This window comes from Grammomys surdaster, unplaced genomic scaffold, assembly GCF_004785775.1.
Source record: "Grammomys surdaster isolate TR1022 unplaced genomic scaffold, NIH_TR_1.0 266, whole genome shotgun sequence".
NCBI classification, from domain to species: Eukaryota; Metazoa; Chordata; class Mammalia; order Rodentia; family Muridae; genus Grammomys; species Grammomys surdaster.
In genome coordinates this window covers 1,771,994-1,794,311 of record NW_021604707.1, presented here as the reverse complement: position 1 = coordinate 1,794,311, position 22,318 = coordinate 1,771,994, and the positions used below count along the sequence as shown (strand labels likewise).

The window sequence follows — 22,318 nt, the reverse complement described above, 5'->3', positions numbered from 1 at the left end:
ACCTGCACGTTCTGTTTCTTTAAAAAAAAAAAAATCTCATACCTGAGAATTAAACCAATACCAATTCTTAGAAATTCAATTTTTTCCCCCTTGCCACAACCATTCTCAGAGAGCCCACTTTGTTTTAGACTGACCCCAGTCTGACCTCCAGGCCCTTCCCACCACCATCTCATACAAACAGATGCTAGGTCACAGTTTAACCGTTTAAAAATGGTCTATTTAACATTTTAAAACTAGATCCAATTCTGTTTCCAGTGAGTTGCTAGAAGTAGAAGACAGCATTATTCAAAAAGGAAGAAGCAGAATAAAACAGACCAGGCAGAAGCGACTGCAACAAGAGGTCTAACAAGCAGAGGGTTACGCTCTCAATCCCTTAGTTCAGTTTGGTTCCACTTACTGGTGTTGAACAGTCTTGCTCGGGGTTCTCCTTAAGTTGCTCCTCTCCCTATACTCTTCATCTCCCACAAAAGTACATTATGCTGCCTTCTGAAATGCCCACTCTCTAATTTCCATTAGAAAAAGATAGCTCTACAGCCTGACAGACTGGTTTGAAATTCAGAAATAAGGTCAGAGACTGGGATATCAATCTGGGAGCTGACAGAAACATGCTATTTAAAGCTCCAGAAGTAAAGAGGAACCCAGAGGACAGAGAATGAGAAGGTAACTCTCCCCAAAATGTAGAGGTCGAATATTAGAACATAACAACAGAAAAACAGCCAGAACTTGTAAAGTACTGTGCCACCTCAGTCAAGAGAAGAAATGTCAGGAAGACAGCAATGTGAAACTGATGAAAGCTTAGATATGAGAAATAAAAAGAATCATAGAAATGTTGGTGCATTACGCCAGAAATCTATGACACATGATGTCATAGATTTGGGTTTAGGGGTACACTTGTGATAGATGACTATTTAAGAAAACTAGAGTCTACCTCCCCAGAATGCAAAGAATAGTAAGCTGAAGACAATTAAAATCCAGGGGAACTTTGTCTTCCCTCTGCCTAAAGCTCAGCTTCTTAAAATAAAGGTTGCATTGGGGGGGGGGGGGTCATAAAAATTTGCATAGTAAAATGTTTCTGCATTCGCAATGACCAAAAATGCAATTACAAATCAAATACTAATGAATCCAAGCTGTTTCTGGCAGTGCTTCCCTCCTCTGTCTCATGAAACTGCAGTTTGATCTCTGAGCACACAACAGACACACACTTGTACTGCACACACCACCACATCATGTACCCACAAATGGCTTGGCTTAGATTTGAGATTACTGAATGCTGTGATGTACAGGGGTTTTACTGAATATGCAATTTTTTCTTCTCTTATAGAAACATGATGGTTTAAAACAAAGACTTCCAATTTCATGCCATCATTCTTCAATAACTATCAAATTAGTGCATCTCTGGACTACCATTTTATTAGAATGCTTGATTTTTAAAACTGTCTTTGAAAGTGTGTGGTGGGAGACATACAACTTTAATCCCAACATATGGAGGCCCGCAGATCTCTGTAAGTTAGCAGCTAGACTGGTCTACATAGTGAGTTCCAGGACAGCCAGGGCTATGTAGAGACTCTGTCTCAAAACAAATAAAACAAAAAAGAAAATAAAACAAACAAAAAAGAAAACAAAACAAAAATACCCTACTGTTTGAGCCTTGTTTAACAAAAATCATGAAGTACATTTTGGCCAGAACTTAGGACAGAACTTCCAACACTTTCTGAAATGGCCTTAAACAGACTTCTAATATTGTATTAGGTATTTATGCAAAGTGTTAAACAGCATTGATGATTACAAAATCAAGTGTGATCAAATAAAAATGCTGATGATGCCCTATATCCTGAAATATAAATCTGTAGTCAAGGTTTAATATATATAAAGAAGTACATCATCAACAAATAATAAAACCATACGTATATCAAAGAACTGTTTTAAAATAAATTTATGACTTATTATCAGCAAATGTTTAATTCATATTTCTACTTTGTTATACCTGTATACCCAGGGCTGTTCTCTACTTCCAGTTCATGGGTTGTTCTCCAGAGAAAAGAGTATGAGGAAAAAAAAAGTATAAAGAAGGCCTGGCCTGAGGCAGGACAGAAATTTACATTAGTCAAAGGTCTGAGTTCTCCCTCCACCCTAGAGAATATTCAATCTCATTCATTCTCAGTACAGCCTAGCAGTGGCACTGAGGAAGGAGGGGGATGAGGGTGGCTCCTTGAGCCAACTTGACTCCTCTAGCTCATTAACCTACAGTCTGTCTCTTCACTGTTCCCCACCTTTGGAAACTGGGATTGCTTTTCCTAGCATTGCCATGTCTCCCAAATCCACTGTCCTGGGCTGGAGGTAAGCGAGACTCTAGGCCGCCTCTTGCAGTTTCGGCTCACTGGGGATGCCTCATGTTACATTTATGGTATGCTAATAAAGCTCAGTTCTCTCTTGTTCATTTGCCTTTTGTTTTAAGATTATGGTCCCAACTACACATTTGTGAGGGCTGGGAAGAAAATATTTTTATCAGCTTAGAATCTAGATTGGCTAGAGACAGTAAATAAAAGAAGTAGGTGATAGAAAATGAAAGAACAAGGTAATGTTCAATCACAACTTGGAGTATGGGGCAGAGGTGTCTCTTGCATGGCAAACACTTGAGGAGATTCTATTTCTTTTCTGAGTTAAATCAAGGAAATACCAAATAAGACAAAATAAATTACAACTGCTTTAAAACTATTAACTAATTTCCTTTACTGTTTAAAAAGACACAAGAACAGAAAAAAAGTAGCATGTCTTAGTTGGAATGAGTTAATAGTTAAATACGGTTGACAAGTAAGTTTATCAATAAATCATTGGTCAGCAGATAAGAGTACTTGTTGCCCTTGCAGAGGACTTGGACTCAGTTCCCAGCACCCACATGGTGGCTCACAAATGCCTGTAACTTCATTCCAGGGGATTCAATGCTGTACTTTTGGTCTTTACCAGTACCAGGTACACCACACACACACACACACACACACACTCACACACTCACAAACACCATACTCAGTGCACTTACATATACATAGGCAAAACTCTCATGCACATAACAAAATAATTAAAGGTAGAATATAAGTCACTGGAATATAAGCCAGAGACAGAGAGAGAATGGATGAGAACACGTGCGCAGAGAGGCATGACTGGTCATTTTGTCATAGCAAGGAGTTTGAAGTTCTTTCTGTCGAAAAGTAAACCAGCAAATTCTGAACAGCACAGGGACAGAAGGTCTATTTTAGGAAGAAATCTAGTAGCAGTGGGTCTTTCAAAGTAGAAGGGAGAAGAGATAAAGAAGCAGAATGTCACTGGAAGTGACAAGAACCGCATAGTAAAAAGGTAATAACAAATACAAAGTGATATAAAGAAGAGTAAATGGATGGAGGAGACAATTTTTTTTTCAGCTTGGTTGGATATATATTTTTTTCTCTTTTACCCTTCTTGAAGTCAACTGGTAAACAATGAACTGCATGCTTTTAAAAGCACGTTGTAACAAGTTGTGATACCACAGTCAAGTTAGCTTATACAAACATCATCAACCCGAAGGTTTCCTTGTAACTCCTTCCCCACGTCTCCCCCTCTACCCTTACTTCGAGGAAACCCCTGGTCGCTACAACTGTGCATCACTTTGAGCTGCCTATAACTTCATATAAATGAAGTCCTGTGGAATAAAGCTGTGCTGTTTCCTGTTATACAGCATAATTATTTTGAAGATCATTCATGTTGCTACATGCGTAAATTATTAACTCCTTTTATCCTAAGTAAATCTTCATCGTATGGATGCTGTCATATCCTTATTCGTTAGTCTGTAGATCACAGACTAATCTAACTGTATAATCATTTACAGTCTTAGACTATTGGATATAAAGCTGCTATAAACACTCATGTTCAAGCTTCTGTATAAACATAGTCTTTCTTCTTGTGTAATTCATTAGGCATGAAATGGAATTGATAAGAAATATAAGGGGTATATACTTCACCTAAAAAGCCACCAAAGTATAAACCAAACTAGCATGCAGCCGAACCTTCCAACCAGCATTGTGCAAGATTTTTAATTCTTCAGCCTTGCCACTTGAGTTATGGGACTATACGTCATTGTTTTTACCTGTGCTTTCCTAAGCATTACTGGTGTTGAAAATCTGATGTGTTTGTTATCCAAGTTCTTTTGGTTATGTATATGCTCTAATTTTTTGCTTGTCTTTGAAACCAAGTTTTTTTTCTTAGTGCATTTTAGAACTCTTTGTATGTTCTTTGTACAAGTCCTTCATCAGATATAACTACTACCAATATTTGCTCCCAGTCTGTGCCTACCTTTCTATTCTTTTTATGGTGCTTTGTAAATAGTATAAATTTTACAATCTGATAAAATTAAATGTATTTTACATATTGTTCTTTTGATGTTACATTTACAAAATATTTCCCTGCTCCAAAGCCATAGACATTTTTTTCCTACCCTTCATTTGAGGAGTTTTAAGGTTTACTTCTGGGTCTGTGATTCATTTTGAGTCCGTTTTCACAGCTGATGCAACATATAAACTAAAGTTCATTTTGGAGGCAAAATGTTCCTCAATTAAACTGACTTCTGAGGGTTGTTGGAATCACTTCTCCTTGTATATCTGGGTCTATCTCTAGATTCTATTCTGTTCCACTAAGCTGTATATATGTGGGTCTATCTCTAGACTCCTCTATTCTGTTCCACTAAGCTGTCTTGATTTGCATCAATACCACAAGCCCTTGATACAGAAGTTCTATGCAGAGCTTCACTCTGTGCTTGCTCTCTAACTGGTTGTTTTTCAAATTACATCTAGTTTTTCTATCTTACATCCTCTGTATTCCCATGTGAATTCTTTAATCTGCTCATCAATTTCTACAAAAAGAGCTTGTGGGGATTTTTAACTAGGATCAATCTGGGAAGAAAGAATAGCGTCAGACCACAGCCTAGCAACACACACCCACAGTACAGCTTTACGTTTCCTTGGGCTGTCTTTCATTAGGCAGCAAGGTTCTGCAGTACACAGCATATACATCATTCGCATCTCTCTTTAGAGATAGCTTTAAGACTGTATTTTCTGATGCAATTATAAATGGCCCTTGTTAAGCTTTCTCATTAAATGCCATTAAGTCTGTGGACTTCCTTTAAAGGAGCAAGCTCTTGTGCACTAAGTAGATATGTCTAAATATTGTGTATTTTAGAGCAAAAAATATGTTGCTTAAATCTTTTGTGTGTGAAAGTTTTAACTGTTTCTGAAATTGTTTATGCGCATAGATAGAAGTATTATATATAACTTGTTTTAGAGTCAAACAAAAAAGTCTTAGAAGACACTTATCAAGCAGGGAGAATGTAGAGTTTGAAGACCTCAATAACTACTACACACAACTGTCTCATCAATTGCTTCTGTGAGACTGGAAGTGTCAGCCATCGCCTGGTAGGATATGTTCTGATGGTGTAAAGTAACACGAAGCGAGTGAGTATCAGTGATGACTATGGCACCAACCCGAAAACTGTATATGTCAGCAATGAGTGAAAACACATAAAATTTACATGCCTGTAACCTACGGCAGAGTTGATGCAAAGTCAGAGCTCAGTTCTGAATTTGTAGTATCCTAATCACGACTGCACTGTACATTTACTATTTCTATGAAGTAATTTATCTCAATTTCTTTGTCTAGATATTTTCTTTATGTATATGTGTAAGTGTGTGTACTTTGCCTGAATGTATGTGCCTGTTTGCATGTGTGTGGGTGCACATGTATGCCATCATACATGTATACATGTATGTTTGGAGACAGGGTTGATATTGGGAATCATAATAGCTCTTCCTCCTTATTCTTGGGGCAAGGTCCCACTCCCACACCCAGTGAGCTTTCCCATACCCAGTCAGCATTTCCTATATTCTGGGAATCTGAACTTTGGTAGTCTTGATTGTGTATGAAGCAATCTAGTAACTGAGCTATCTCCCTGGTCCTGTCTCTAGACGCCTATCACTTAAATAACAGTTTAGAACCAGAACCAGATGGACCACTGTCATCTTATCTTATCTACGGCAGAAATCTATGATTTTTACAAGGAGACAAGTAGAAATCACTACTGTTCATTAACTGCTACTGGGATCTATCTGTTCTTTGTCCAGAATGTCTGTTTCTATGTGGGCTCTGCATTGAATAGGCTGTTTAGGTTTTTTCCATATATGATAAAAAGACTCTACATCTAAAGTTGCGAGAATTAAAGGTTAATGGAAAGCACTTAGAATAGCTTGCATATGCACTGGATGAAACGGCTTCTAATATACCAAGTATTCCCTCTGCTCTTGAAACTATGTGATGTTCTAAATGAAATTCATTGTTACTGATATGTCTTCTCTTTACGTTTTTTAAGAAAAGAACCATTTTTCTCTGTTCAATTTTGAGTTATGGAAAGGTGCTATTTTAGAGGGGCAAGATTTCCAAGTACCTACATTTTTTACAATCAGTTACATAGAAGCAAATTAAACTCTTGAGTAAAGACAGTGCTAGTGTTTACAAATTGCTTTTTTCTTTTCTTTTTTTCTTTCTCTTTTGGGGGGGAATTGAAGGACAGAAACACTTCACAGAATGTTCTGGAATAACTGAAAAATAAAACAGGTGATCCTTGATCATCCTATGGAGAACTAAGAGAACACAGTATACCACAATGCTGACACCTCCAAATGGGATTTTATCTTCTAAATTAGCCACAATGCCAATGTATATAAGAAAGACACTCATGAGTTGAAGAGGCTGTTGAACTGTATTGACTCCTCCCATCTGTGGAGGCTGAATCAGTGGGCTTCACATGTGCATGCAAATCATCTGTGGAACTTGCTATACCATGTAGACTCCTGTTCCATGCTCTGAGATGCTGATACCAAAATCTAGCTTTAACACATTTTAACACATTGGGCCATTCTGATGCAAGTGAAACCCATCTCAAGACAAAACAAACAAACAAAAAAAACCCCACCCTCTGTCAACACTGCGCTTAAACTAATGATGATCTAAGATGTTAACCACTATGCCTTGCATAATACCTTTTACCTAAGGAACAAGGGGCTCTAAGGCCTTCCTCCACAAGCCCTAGAGTGCTCTACACCTAGGAACATGAGCCTGAGAATGATGCCAGTTATTTTCAAACAGGGAAGGCTTCTTTTCCACCTGAAGTATGTAATATAATGAAAACCTTGGAAAACAAAGGTAAACAATTCAATATACTCCTTAGGAGATAAAACCTATACATTTCAGAATTTCAAATCATTGTACTTAATATAATTTCTCACTTCCTACTCCCAGAACTTTAAAGAAAAAAAAGAGCCCTGGTATAATTTAAACACATGGATGAACTTACCCTTCTGTTCCCACAGCAAATTATGGTTGGCTAGGACAAATGTGTTGAACATAATGCAGCAAATTGCTGGTCTTAACCAACTACCAGCTGACAACCTGAATTTACCTAGTATACACAGAGACAAAATATACCACAGGGGTCTGGCATCCTACCCTATAACTACTAAGGCAGTATTTGGGGGCTTTGCTTCTAGAATTCAGTGTTTTAGCTTAAAATCTACACAAAACCTACAAGTGAATATAATAGCAATTTTACTCTTACTTGCTAGAACACAGGAACAGTAAGGTATCCTTCAGTGGGTCAATGGATACATAAACTATAGCATATCTGTAACACTGAATAATGGATATTTTTTTAAAGAACACAACAAATGAGCTGTGGGGCATGGAAATACAAGAAATGATTATGTGCATGAATTCTACAAATTTGTAGAAAAAGGCTATGAATTCAATGATTCCAACTATCAGCATGCTACAAATGCCTATGTTTACCAATGTTTACCAGGGGTTCAAGGAAGGGAGGCATAAGTAGCATAGGAAAGCTGTAGAATAATTAAGCTATTATTTAGGAAGCTTTAATGACCAATATATATGCTTTGTCAAAACCCACAGACTAAATACCAACACTATACATCCTAATCTAAATACTAGACTATAGCTAAAATAGTATATCAATATTAGTTCTCTAATTACAATATAAACCAAGTCAAAAATTGTTCTTTAGTAGTTGTGGGACAGAAACTGTGTCTAGCCTGCATATCCCCCTCAGATCACTTTCTAGCAGAAATGTTTATTGTGTGCTGCAGGTGGATTCTGCCAACAGCTGATGGTTGGCAAAAGTCTGTGCTTGCCACATAATCAGTGCACTGTAAGCTATGATAAATAGCAGGAAAATTATGGGGTAAATAGTTCTGTAAAACTGAACTACTTGCTCACTTTAGCCTAAAGTCTAACTCTTTACTCAAAATCAAGCCTAATTGTTTTTATAAATGAAAATAAAACCATTTCACCAGACAGCAGTTGCACAGGTAGTTCACAGTAATTACAAGGAAAGAATTCCATGTGGAGATCAATCCTGTCATGCCATGAGGTCAGAAAGCAGACAAGACACAAGTGAGTCCTTTACAAAAAGAGAAGACTCACCAAGCTGAGCAGAACTACAAGTGTGGACATTTCAGAGATGCCCCAGCAGTGTTCAGAGGTTGCGATCCTAGCAGACTCTGTCCTCAGACTGGGAAGTGGCAGACTATGGCCTCGTTCCTCTCTGCCCCTCTTCTGAGTCACGCACACGGTAACCAAGACTCCCATGAAAACCCAAGTCACAGTTACACTAAGTAAAGTCAGGCTATACCCTTCACTTCTACGTGGTTCCTTCTCTAGTGTTGAGAGACTCCATGTGCAGAGGCAACATGGCACCACAGGCTGACTGAGACGTACTTGTTCATGTATGGCCAGTCTATCCATTTCCTCTGAGACAAAGACTTCAACAGGTCACCGGAGCACTGCTTCAGGAATCCCTTCAAGGTCTCCAGAGAACTAGCTGAGTCAGTGACTCTCCCTCACAGGAAACACGGAAGAGGGCACTAAGCCTGTTTGTCCTCTGTGCCTTGAAGCACAGTGCGAGTGCCTCAAGAACTTCTACCACAATAAGGAGGGCCTGATGCTAGCCTGTGAGCCTGACACAGGCATTTCTCAGATAAATGTGACAACTGGAGTAAGACAGGATACTCCCCAGCAATCTTCCCAAGGACTCCTTTATAAGGACATCAATCTCTTATGAGGCATGGCCAACATCCTGACTGCCTTTGCCTTGAGGACTTACAGAAGACCCTACTGTCTATGAAATACGTGTATGAGATACACCTTTGGCCACTCCTAAAGTGAACTTATTTCTCCACTTGGGGCTGGTTGTCTTTTATTTTAATAATCCCAAATTTTTATGCTGAATAATATCTTAAAATGTGTCTTCATTTAGAAATAGCTTTTACTGGGTTAATTATGGTAAATGAGCTCATATGTGCAGGACCTAATCTTTATCTTTATTTAAAAAAAAAGCAATTAGGACACAGATACCCACATACTTAGAGGAAATGCCAAGTGGGGGTAAAGTAAGATGAAAACTATCTGTAAGCCAAGGAGACAGACAATGGAGGAAACCAAATCTGAAAGCTCCTTTAGTCATGGACTTCTAACATCCAGAACCTTGTGAAAATACATTTCTAGTATTTAAACCACCCAGTCTGTAGTATTTTGATATGATAGCCCTAGAAAGCAAACACAGTATATAATATACAAATAAAGAGTGAAGCTTTGAAGTAGCCATGTTAATAACAGAATGACAGACACACATACACACACACACACACACACACACAACTATTTAACTTCTGAATTTCTATCACCTATCTATACTAGAATATATGAAATAGAAGGACCTTCAACATGTTTTATATTAGAGAAATTTAAAACTCTAAATATTGACTGTCTACAAAGGGTAACATCAGAGTGTTCTTATAAGGAATCCATTCTTTTAATACCTTTAAACTGTTAAACGCTTCTAAAGATTATAAAATTTGGGTAGATTTTGCTATAATACACATAACTATATAAAATATAGCCCACTAATAACCTGGAATAGTTGCCAACTATGGTGAGGCTTCCACATCTCAGGATCCAACACTATCTAACAAGAGTAGGAAGGAAGAGCTTTGGCAGAAAGAACCTTCCCCAGCACACAATACATTAATCTTACATAAAAGTCAGCACACAGTTAAACAACAACGCACCAGTGAATGGCATACACCCAGGATGCTGCTGGCTGGCTTTTCCTGCATTCCTTGCTGGTTGAAAAGGAAAGTTGTTTCTTTCTAGAGCATAAAAACTAAAGTAGAAAGTTCACACAAGTGGAGCATGAATCTAGAAACCATACTTGGTGCTCTGTAGGCAATGGGATATATAAACTTGAATTTGAAACTCATAAAAGTCATCTTCTCTTCACAACAGTAGGAGGTAATAACTACCTGGAAGCCTTTTTTAATTAAAAAAAGCTGCATAAGAAATGCTAAGTAACACTTCCCTCAAAGATGTCCAACACATTTCCCACTCGTTTCTCTATGCAATTGGCCACATGCACTCTTACAAATGACTGGTGTGGGAACAGCAAGAAATAATGAGCTGAGTGGAGTCTGTTCTTAAAATACTGAGCCTCTTTTTTTAAAAGGTTTGACAGTGACATTTGAAGATTTGTTCTTGGTTTTATAGGTACCTCATCAACTGTTGTTCTTAGAGGAGATTCCAATGTCATCTACAGACTCAGTCGCTTTCCTGAAGCCAAGGAAAATGACAAATCCATATGAACAAAATTTTATTGACAAATGGAAATCTCCTTGTATTAATTTTTTTTAATTTTTCCTGAGCATGGTTGGTGGCACATGCTTTTAATCTCAGCACTTGAGATACAGAAGCTAGTGGATCTTTATGAGTTCCTGGCCAGTCCAGATCTACATAGTGAGTTCCAGACAGACAGGGATAATTCCCTATGTAAAGAGATTCTGCCTCAAAGATAGATGATAGATAGATAAATAGATAGATAGATAATTTTATCTTGAATAATATATACTGATAATGAGTTAATTTTCTAGTTTTAAACTAGTTAATGTACACTAATTTTGTATACTTTTTATAAAAGTATTAGAAATATGTTTGAATGTATGAATATGCGTGGCCACAAAGTCCAGGAAAGGGAACCAGATCCACTTGACCTAGAATTATGGGTGACTGAAAGCCACAAGATGTAGGTGATGGGAACTGAACTTGGGTCTCTATAAGAGCAGTATGCTCTTAACTACTGAACCAACTCTTTTGGACTACTGAATCATCAGTCTCCTATACTAACGTTAAAAAGAATTAGTCTAACAAACTAATCTGTGTCAGTCTTATTAAAATAATCAGGAGAGTAGTATAACTTCACCACTCAACAAGTATTTGCTATTTAAATGAGGGAAAATTGCTACTATTATTATAATCTTATAATCAAGATGTTGAAAGAGAATGTGAGATTTATAAGCAGAACTGACTTTAATGTGAAATGTAAGTCCAAAGGAAACATATCTAAGGCTATATAGAAGAAAGCTGATAGTAATGCCAAGACCAAACTAGAGTTCATTTTAAAGTTAATTTGGTTTTGGTTAGTTCTTGTTTTAGCCCCACTCACAAATGAATACATGTCAAGGCATATGGGTAGAAGACAGGTTAACTTTTGGGCTGATTCTCTCCTTTATTTTATATATATATATCTCCCAGGGACTGAACTCAGGCTGATAAGCTTGGTAGTAAACATCTTACCTCCTAACCCATCTCACTGGGACAAGAATTAACTCCTACCCAGTTTGATATTTCATCAAAAGCATTTATTACTCAAAACACTGAAGAAATTAGAAGAAAGAGAACTCCAAATACACAAACAAGGTGTGCAGCACCATGACAGGGATTGCTTTATGATATTAAGAAATTAAATTGCTGTCTGTGCTCTAAAGAAAATGAGAAAACTACAATTTTCAAATAAAGACATCTAAGTTTCAACATTAGTATTGGTACTTATCAAGCAAACTAGCATATACACTAAGACTGATATAAACACTTAACATTTCTGTGTTCACAGCTAACCTTCAGGACAAATCTATGAGGCAAAATACAGTCCTGTCATCACACAGCATCAAAACCTATCCCCAAGATAGCACAGTACAAGAGCCAAGCAGACTGGTACCAGAGCTCAGTCAACTGCCATGCTGCACTGTTTTAACTGTATACATCTTTTAAATATGCAATTTCATAAAAAGGTAATAATCAGAATTTTTATATAGCTAAAAAAACTCTAACTGTATAATGAACCTTATATAATATTTTTGTAACAGTTTCATAAAGAAGGTACAACTACCACTAACAAGACCCCTGCAAAAACAAAACAAAAAACCTAAAACCCACAGGGTGCAGATGAAAAATATAATTCTAAGACATTTTCAGAGGTGACTTTAAGTAGTTTTAAAAGATCAAATGAGGTCAAATAAATATTAGTGTAAGGTCATTAGGATGCTATCGGGATAAAGTGGCCAAGTAGTTAGAGCTATGGACTAATTAAAGACATCACTGTCGAGTCCCAAACTGCTGAAGCATGTGTGGAAAGTTAAAGGAGACAGCTTCTGATTCTACTCTTCTGTCATCAACTGTTATCGAGTTATTATGCACTATAATACTCATTTTTATAGAAAAATATGAAACTGAGACAATTGTAATGGAAAAATATGTGAATCATTATTTAAAACTGTTAGAAGCAAGGCAAATCCATTCTCTGAACACCTGGAAACTGGTCCTCAGGCCCAAGACTGCCCCAACTCTGGCTCTAGCCAGCTCAAGAATGGAAGGAAAGGCAGAGAGGAAGCCAGCACAGTACTACTAGATACAGGGATCAAGGCTAACACTACCTTCAACCACATCTTCCCACCACTGCAAACCACACCTCTGACAACGTCTCCCGACACAGCTTGTAAATAGCTACACAACAGAAACACACAGAAAAACCTTCTTCGAACCCTCCCACACTCAGTGTTTTGTTCTTACCTGAAATCCATGCTTGCCTCTCCACCATGTACTTAATACTTTGGGAGGCATGTCAATAACAGAAACGATGTCTCCCACCTACGAGAATCAAAATTTTAAGTAAAATATTTTTGTGATAAATTTTAAGCCAATTGTTATATCTGTAATTATGATATGTATTATATAAGAGAGCAAAGTACTATTTTATGGTTTAATAAATGCTAGGGAAACATACTGACTTTTAAAATTAATTTTAATAGTCTAACCTTTTACCAAAGGGTATTCTACTGAAAGTTAAATAGGACAAACTGATCCAGGTAACAGACATGGAAACTCTGAAAAACCAGAATTTAGCACAATATGTTTTTTAAAGACGTATTTTTCAACATATGAGTAAACACGTGTATGTATATATGTGAACCTTGTGAGCATCTGGTACCTGCAGAGATCAGAAGAGGACAATGAATCCCCTGGAACTGGAACTACGGACCGTTGTGAACCATCATATAGGTTCTAGGAACTGAATCTGGGTCCTTGCTATAGCATCAAGTATTCATAACCACCGTGTCATTTCTCCAGCTCCAATATGGCACATTTTTAAATCCAGGTATCACTCCATCACCATCACTTCTGGTAGAACATGTTTTCTGATTTATGATGGTTTTGTTTTACCACGGTAAAAGAACAGGCGATCAGTGTGGATTCTGTGTGATGTCCTTTTGAGATGCTGGTGGAAAGTGACAGCCATGAAATCGTGTGGTAAACAATACACACTCTAGTAGATAGCAAAGCCAGGATGCTTGGGTTATGTATATCAACGCATTTCTGAGTCAACAATACTTTCATTTTACTGAGACATCTGTTAAGGAGCTTTTGAATTTTGTTCTTGCTGTCACAATCAGAGATCAAAGTCATCTCAAAAAGATAGCATTAAATTCACATATTTACAATAGTAGTATCTATTAAAAACTGATTATCATAAAACACAACATGGAGTACCTAACATATCTGATCTCATCACAGTGGAAGAAGCCTGAGATGAGCTCACAGTAAGTGTCAAAGCCTGATGACTGTGCATCAGCAGATGATGCTTACACTCCACTAATAGGTCAGATTCTTCACTGTAAAAGGCAAGTGTGGAAGTTTGTACAAATGAACAAATTCATAATCACAAAACTTTTCAATTACATATCTAATAGAACCTATATTCTTTACTCAAAGAAAATGCACATCTGGGCAGCAGCAATTGGACCTAACCAGGTACTACAGAAGAGAACATGGCATCAGAGAGGGGGAGTGTTGGGGAGGACTGTGGAGGAGGCGAAGGGAAGAAATGGGTTGGATCGATATCTCTATAGACATATGGGAAATTCTCAGAGTCTTTAAAATAAAAGAAAATATTTAAAAAGTATTAAACTTAAAAAGAAACTATTGTTAAGTACTGAAATGATGAAATGATTTTTTTTACTTTCCTACATTTTTAAATGTTTAATGCTTTGATACTTTATAATGAAGCATTTCAACATTCATTTCTATCTATCTATCTATCTATCTATCTATCTATCTATCTATCTATCTCTCCATCCACCTACCTACCTACCCACCTACCTACCTACCTACCTATCAGTGGAGAAGGTCTGACTAAGTAGTGCTAAATGTCCTGGAATTCATGACATAGACAGGCTGCCCTCAAACTCTGAGACTTGCCTGTCTGTCTCCCAGCTGCTGGGACCAAAAGCATGAGTCACTTAAAATTAATGTCTTAATAGAGATTTATTTAATGACAACTTGTAACTTTTCAGTACAGAAAAATTCCAAAGAAAGAATCAGAAGGAAAATGCCAAGAGCTGCAACAGCGGGGCTATGTCTGAGAGGGCTATGTTGTTACTACTACAGTCCATGTGCCGACGACATCCATCGCTTTATGATTACACCTCAATCTTCAAAGTCATGTTTGTTAAGGGTTATGGCGTGTTTTAATATTTGCATTTTATATGCAAAGCGTAACACCTTAGTTTGAGAAAAGTTCTTATTTTATATTGTAAAATTGTTGCACTGTTGTTTCTTTTATTAGCTCAATCAACACACATTTACTGGTTACTTACTGTACAGAGAACTTTCATAAATGCAGAGAATAAACATGAAAACCAGACAGACATGCTTCAGCCCTCAGCAGGCTCAAATTTTCTGTCCATCCCCATGATAAACAATTTGATTTGGGCGTTCTACTTCTTTTTTCAATTTCTATTAGCACACGTTTGCTGCACAAACTATTGGGTTATTGGGTTTTGTTATAGTTTTGTACATGTGTATCTTGTCTTCTGAGCACAATCATCTTCCATTACCCTCTCGTGCTTTTTTTTTTTTAAAATAAAGTGAATTATTGAAACAGCTAGTGATACAGGCAGCAAGGGCCAGAGAACAATGCACCGTGCCTAACTCCTTACCTCTAAGGTCAGCTCATCCGGGGCCCGAGCGGTATACCGCTTGATAACATGGGCAGCACCAACAGCAGGAGTGTTGATGGACGACTCCTCGTGAACTAGAAGATGGTTTCCCTTATTGTCGATCTAAAATGAAAATCACGTACCATGGAATGTTCAAAGACACGGATTTGTCTATCCAAAAATAAAAACTCAATATAGAGAGATGGTAAGCCCCAAAAGTCTCTTTTTTTAAAAAAAAATAAATAAACTGTCATTTTTGGGGACCAGCAAGACAGCTCAGCAGGTAAACACACTGCCACAAGCCTGATGAGGTAAGCCTGATCCCTTGGGACCCACCTGGTGAAAAGAGAAAAGCAACTTCTGAAAGTTGTCTTCTAATTTCCACACAGGCTCTGTAGTATATGTATGCCCCACCCCCAGAATGTAGCAAAACCCTTTTAAACCCTATCACCTATTAGGTAGCTAATATAGGGCAATAAGCGTTCTGTGCATATAATGCATACAATTTAATTTAACTCTCATAATCCCAAAATGCACTATCATTAACTTTACCTAAAGGTAAAGTTGACAAACTGGAGAAAGTTATGTAATTTTAAGAGAAATTAGTTTACTTTTCTAAGATCACTCAAGCAATAATGGCCAAGTCACGGTCTTAGTGGAAGTAGGCCTGGCTCCTCTTACCCTCCAGGTAGTGTCTCAATTTTTACTGAAAGAATATATATAATTCTACATACACAAATTAACAGTAAATATCCTGAGGCACTCTTAAATTGGCACCTCTAGATGGGTGTTATTTGTTCATAAATAACTAAGAAAATATTTCCAATTATTAAACAAATGAAAAAACAAATAGCTTACTAAATGTATACGTTAACATAATACTGTATAACAAGATAATAGAGGTCTCCAGATTTATAAAGGATGTTAAAACTATCTTTTGAAAATTAAAGAGAAAGATTCACTATCAAAATTTCAGCTGTCACCCTGGAGAGATGACTCAGCATTTAAGAGCAGTGGCTGCTCTTGTAAGAACTGATTCCCAGGACCACAGGGTGGCTCGTACCACGTGGAACTTCAGGTCCAGGTCATCCGAAGCCCTCTTCTGGCCATCTGGGGCAATAGGCACATAAAGAGCACACAGACAAACATGCAGGTAAAACACCCATACACATTCGAATTAAAATTAAAAATATCAGTTGTCAATCCTCCTGGAAGATGAGAATATTCTTTGTTTCTTTATTTGTGAAACTCACCTACAATCAAGTACTAATAAATTCCTTAAGCAAATAATTTTAGAATAAACTTTCATCAGAGCTGAACAAATACCTCCATCCAGGTAAGGGCAGGCCCACAGTTGATCTTGTTGCCAGCGATAGTCGAAAGGCGTGACAGGTAAGCAGTAAGCATCTGGGTAACCGACTGAAAAGAGAGACTCACTATAACCAGAGGGAAGAACAACTCTCTGCTTTACAAACTCTCATACAGATTGGTTATTTCTGAGAGGGAAAAAAACCAAAAACCCACAGATCTTTAGGCATTAAATAATCATGTCGGGTAGGCATGGTGGCAGACACCTTTAATCCCAACACTCAAGAGGCAGGGGCAGGAAGATCTATGTGAGGCTAGCCAGGACTGCAAAGTGAGACTCCATCTCAAATACCAAAAAATAACAGCTCTAAAGAACTCGTCACTGAAGCTATGGAAGATTACCTCTGAAACCATGGCACTATTTACAGTGGAATTCAGCTCCTGCCCAATGTGGGATTTTTAGCCTTTAACATCTCATCATCAAAGGCCATATTCTACATATTCTACAATTTTAATTTTATGACTTTCGTTTTGTACTTTGTACCAAAAATACAAAACATAAAACATGTTTATTAAAAGACACACCTGTGGCTTTTCTGCCAAAATTTCCCTGTGCTTCTCTTTACTTCCTCTGGCTATAATCTCCATAGGATAGAGCTATACAGGAGTGGGTATACTCCTGTGATCCCACACCACAGTAAAACATGACAATCTGAGCAGGAACAATGACATAGAACCAAGTCTTTAGAGCCTACGCACCCTCCGTTTCCGGAGTTCAAAGGCAATGTGAAAGAACAAGCTCCTGTTTCTGACATTGTGCTTTCCTTCCTGATGCCTTATACTTCCTGCCTCAGTGAACTCAGTCTCTCTGGAAATGCAAAAGCCACAATATTTCCTTTCTCCTCAAGTTGAGTTTTGTTGTTGTTGGGCCTTTAGGGTTTTTTTGTTTGGTTGGTTGGTTTTGGGGTGTGTGTTGTTGTTGTTGTTTTGGGGTGTGTGTGTGTTGTTGTCCTTGTTGTTTTGGGGTATGTGTGTGTGTGGTATTGATGCTGTTGCTGTTGTTGTTTTGGTCAGGAAAAAGAGAACGGAGTCACAAATTTGTACCAAAAGTGTAGTTCTTGCTGTGCTAAATCTGATCTTCTGAGTGTTTTGTTTTTAAGACTTTGGAACTGGTTTCTAAGAGGAATGTGGACGAAGAGCTTGTAACTTTGAGGTAGGGAAGACCTAAAATGCCATAAGCGGAGTGGAACCAGCCATTCTGGTCAGAGCTTAGAAGGTCAATACGCAAACAAGAAAACGTAAACTGAAAGCCCGGCCCAAGAGGTTTACGAGAGGAGCCTATGAGAACTGGACTAGAAGCCGTTCAGATCATATTCCTGAATTGGGTCCAGATATGTTCTGCCTCTGTCTCAAGAACCCAAGGCTGACTTCAAAAGCAATGGCCTCTTCTGAGGAAATAATATCAAGGCAAGCCAACTTTAAGGCTATATTGTGATTCTTGTTCGTTGATCTCATTCAGATCTACAATGTCAGACAGTACTACGGAGAGAACAAAGAAATTACAAGACGTGGTTTCCCAAGGAAGGCTGTGAATGACAAAGGTCTATAACTGATAAAGGCATTAGCACCCTTTAAAGAGAAACTTCCTGTTCGATGTACAGTAGGAAAATATCCTGAGGACAAGATCCCACTCACCAAAGATGCTAACTGTGAAATGCAAATGCATTAGAAAACAAAGAGCCCAAGCTCACAGTTCCAATGAAGTTTCTTACTGCTGGAAAGCAACCACCTAGGAAGTGCTTCCCCAGAGTCAGCTCATAGAAGCTGCTAAACTGTGGTCAAACACGTATAAACCTATTTGAAACCAACCAGGAACACTCTTTCCTTGTTGGCTAACTTTCACAGTGCTGGAAAGTACTATACAGGTCTGGGGTAGTGTGTGAGATTAATGGAGAAAAGATATTACTGGTCTTACTCAGAGCTGGTCTTTGCATGGAACAGTACCAACATGCCAGGTAAGAAGTGCCCATTAGTTCCAAAGTGATATAGCGGTTACGGGATAACAAAGCACTTTTTGATTAGATTTGATGTCTTTTCCACAGGAGAGAATTTCATGTGTGGTAGAGAAATCCTGTGTCAAAAGCCCACACATGGCTTAGAAAGTCACCACCCCTGGGACAGAATGTGTTATGGCTATTTTGCCAAATAGTCATGACATCTGTCAAATTGCCTTCTAAATATTTATGTGACTACCCATGGCTGAGGGGCAGTGCTCTTGACATTGATTACAGAGCTTTGGGGTGGGGATGGGGGCACAGTGGGCAGTAGTCAGTGCAGGCAGTGGTCTGTTAAGATGCATCAGACTGTTCAGCACTAAGGGAGACAACTTTATCAAGAATCCCCAGCCCATGCCCTTGAAGGCTCAGAGAAAAGCTTGGAAGGGGAAGTAGACAGAGTATAAATGCTAGAGGAGTACTACGAAATACTGTCCTCTTGACAGGAAATAGTCATCGCACTCACCATACTAGCTGTGGGTACTTGTACAAGACCCACACAAAATCAAACTACCCAAAAATTCCAGCATAGAAGGGAAAGACCAAGTCCAGGTGTAGGGGGAGCTAAGGTGGGAGAAGTAAGGAGAGGAAGAGGAGGAAGAGGAGGAGCTGGAAAGAGAGCGAGAGAGAGAGAGAGAGAGAGAGAAGAAGAAGAAGAAGAAGAAGAAGGAGGAGGAGGAGGAGGAGGAGGAGGAAGAGGAAGAGGAAGAGGAGGAGGATGAAGAGCCACACAGGTATGGAGAGCAGTCTCGGGTAACAACTTATACTTAGGTTAGCTAGTTGGGAAACACCTCTAATTGTATGAACATATTGTTATTGTACATTACCAAACATATAAAGCGTTTGGATAATCTAAGCATTAGAGTCTCTTTTGAGCCTGCGTGGATGGTGAGATGGTCTGGGCTAAGCCCAGCCTTGTGGAGACAGCGTGGAAGATTGGCAGTGCCATCTGCCACGCTGGCGTCTCGTGGGTGGCAGGGCTAGTGGTTCTGGCTGGCCGTTTCTAGTTGTGGCCTGCACATGTCCTCCAGCCTCGGAACATGGAGGCTGAACTAGGCAGAGTTGCTGCATCTTAGATGGTTTGCTTGACCAGGGGCAGTTTTTAAATATCATCCACTAAATCCAGGCCCCACTCTTTACTAAGAACAATTGTAATTGGTAGATACAGGGCTGGGGGATCATTCTGCTTGGAGGGTGTGGTCAATGGTAGGCTTCCAGTGGATGGCTACACACTCACGTGCTCATAGGCAGCATAGACTGGACTTAGTGAGTTCCCAAAAAAAGACAAAGAGTACATGATATTTTCTCTCCAAGATCTGATTAGTTTATTTTTACAAATCTATGCTCTTGTTTCACGGGCTGACTCTCCCTCAGAAGTAAATAGTCTTACGTTCAGAGGCCTCCCACCGTGTCTGCAGGTGCTTTGTTTACTCACCGCTTGTGTGCAAGATTTCTACTGATCCTGTTCTGCAAATAGCCTATCCAAGGGTTATGGTTATATTTTGTTTTCCCATAAAATGTATCTCATTCACTTCCAAATTTTACTCATAATTTCTTATTCTAACTGTATTTTTATTATTGACATGATGAAGAATTTCTTCTTTATATGAGTGGTTAAAGTTGTTTTATGTTTTTAGACATGAAGTGAAAGTGAGTGCACAGACCCAGCCCGCATCAGAGCCAGCTCAGCAGCACTGTGCCAGCACAGAGCTCACTAGCTATGCACACTTCTCGTCTCTTCGGCTTTCATATTTTCACATTACCTGGAAGAATGATCTGCTAGTGCATATGTACATAATAATACATGATACTGGCTATGTACATTACCATCATCATGAGGCTTCCGAGTCTAATAAAATAGTCACTGACACTTGTCTATTTCTGAACATCCTAGGAAGTCTCTCTCCTGAAATACGCAATTTCAAGAAAGATCCTACACACTCTTGTATTCCACACTGACAGAAACTGATCTAACTCATATGTGTTATTATTTTTGCAGGGTTCTAAATGATTACCTCAGGACTGTCCTTAAGGATGTCAGACCGGGGAAGCTCTGAGAGCTGGGAGAATCGTCGGTCATAAATGCAGAGATGAAGATGTTTATCAAGTACCCGGAAATCTTCATAACTTCGTTTAACAATCCAGCTCTTGCCCTATGAGTAGAGAACAAAGTTCCAATAAATTCAATTTTCTTCAAAATGCTTAAGAATCATGCCTTTATTCACTAATGGTATCTTACTTAAGAACTTTTTTATTTCCTGATAGAAGTTTCTATTTACTTAAAGATGATAAGCAGTTCAGCTCCAAACACTCCTGTAAATTATATTATAATGAAAGATAAATACTTTAGAAATATGACGGAACTCTCCATTTGCCATCTCCCTACTATTTTTCAAAGTACTGCTACTCACTGAAAATAACTGCCAGGTGTTAAGATAGCATGTAACTCTAAATCTATAGAAAGGACAATTAAATAACTTTAAACAACAGAATACTTCCTAAAGTCAAAGAAAAATGAAATTAATTTATTGATTAGTTAGGATGGTAGAAGAAGCAGGAGGTCCCTGAAACATAAGAGAAAGAAAAAATGGGAAGTAGCCATTTGGAAGTGTCCATGTCCCATATGTGCACACAGGCTGGTGAACAGCTCACCCGCAGTGTGGAAGGATAAAGTGACTCCGTCTCTCCTGCAGCCCCCTTCCTCTTCCTCCCTTCTCATCCCAGCCTAGCAGTTCTCATTAATGCCTAGTAGTTTGGTGCATCTAATCAGAATATATGTAACTATTATGTTGGAAATTAAAAAGTCTTCAATATCTAGGGCTCTTAGATTTTTGGATTAACAATATGCTAGAAGCCAGTTCACAAAATAAAATGCTTCCTGATAAGAAAAGCCTTAGGGCTCCAGTTTTGTGGACTAGAAATCCTGTTACATCATCTTGTATGACTAAGACTAGAGAATAAACTCAAAAGCAAAGCTAGTACATTTCTGGTGAGGCATTAAATTCAGAAGAGACAAAGAATTCAACTTAATTGCAGTGCAATAATAATCTGGTTTAAAACAGGCACTATCCCTAAATAAACAATTTTCAAAAGTAGTTGGTTCAAAAGAACCAACAGGTACATGAAAAACTTCTCAGTATCATCAATTGTGAGTGAAATGCAAATTAAATCCACAAAGAGGCATCACCCCACTCAGGTTATCACACTAAGCAGGCTCAAGGTGTAAAATACTGCAGAAAACATGAGGAAAGGAAATCTTTGCATGCTATGGGTATGAATATAAATTAGTCCAGTTATTATAGAAAACAGTATTGAAGTTCCTCAACTTAAAAAAAAATTACCATATGATCCAGCAACCTCAATACAGGGGTATATATCTTAAGTAACTGACATCAATATGTCAAAGAAATACCTATATTCCTGTTTAAAGACCAACGTAAGAAGATAACCTGAATGTCCATGTGTGGATATGTACCATTACACATTCCATTATATCACACACACACACACACACACACACACACACACACACACACACACACA

The 22,318-nt window shown here is 38.3% G+C and overlaps 1 protein-coding gene across 1 annotated transcript in view; it reads right to left on the bottom strand.

Annotated features, from left to right (window-relative positions):
* The window catches only part of Arhgap32 (Rho GTPase activating protein 32), a 119,147-nt gene that overhangs the window by 33,931 nt on the left and 62,898 nt on the right, over positions 1-22,318 (bottom strand). Inside the window, exons 6-9 of the mRNA XM_028776217.1 lie at positions 20,791-20,928; positions 16,740-16,832; positions 15,414-15,536; positions 12,988-13,065 (exon numbers count right to left, since the gene is read on the bottom strand). Coding sequence (XP_028632050.1) covers positions 12,988-13,065; positions 15,414-15,536; positions 16,740-16,832; positions 20,791-20,928 — 432 coding nt within the window. The remainder of the gene's footprint in view (positions 1-12,987; positions 13,066-15,413; positions 15,537-16,739; positions 16,833-20,790; positions 20,929-22,318) is intronic.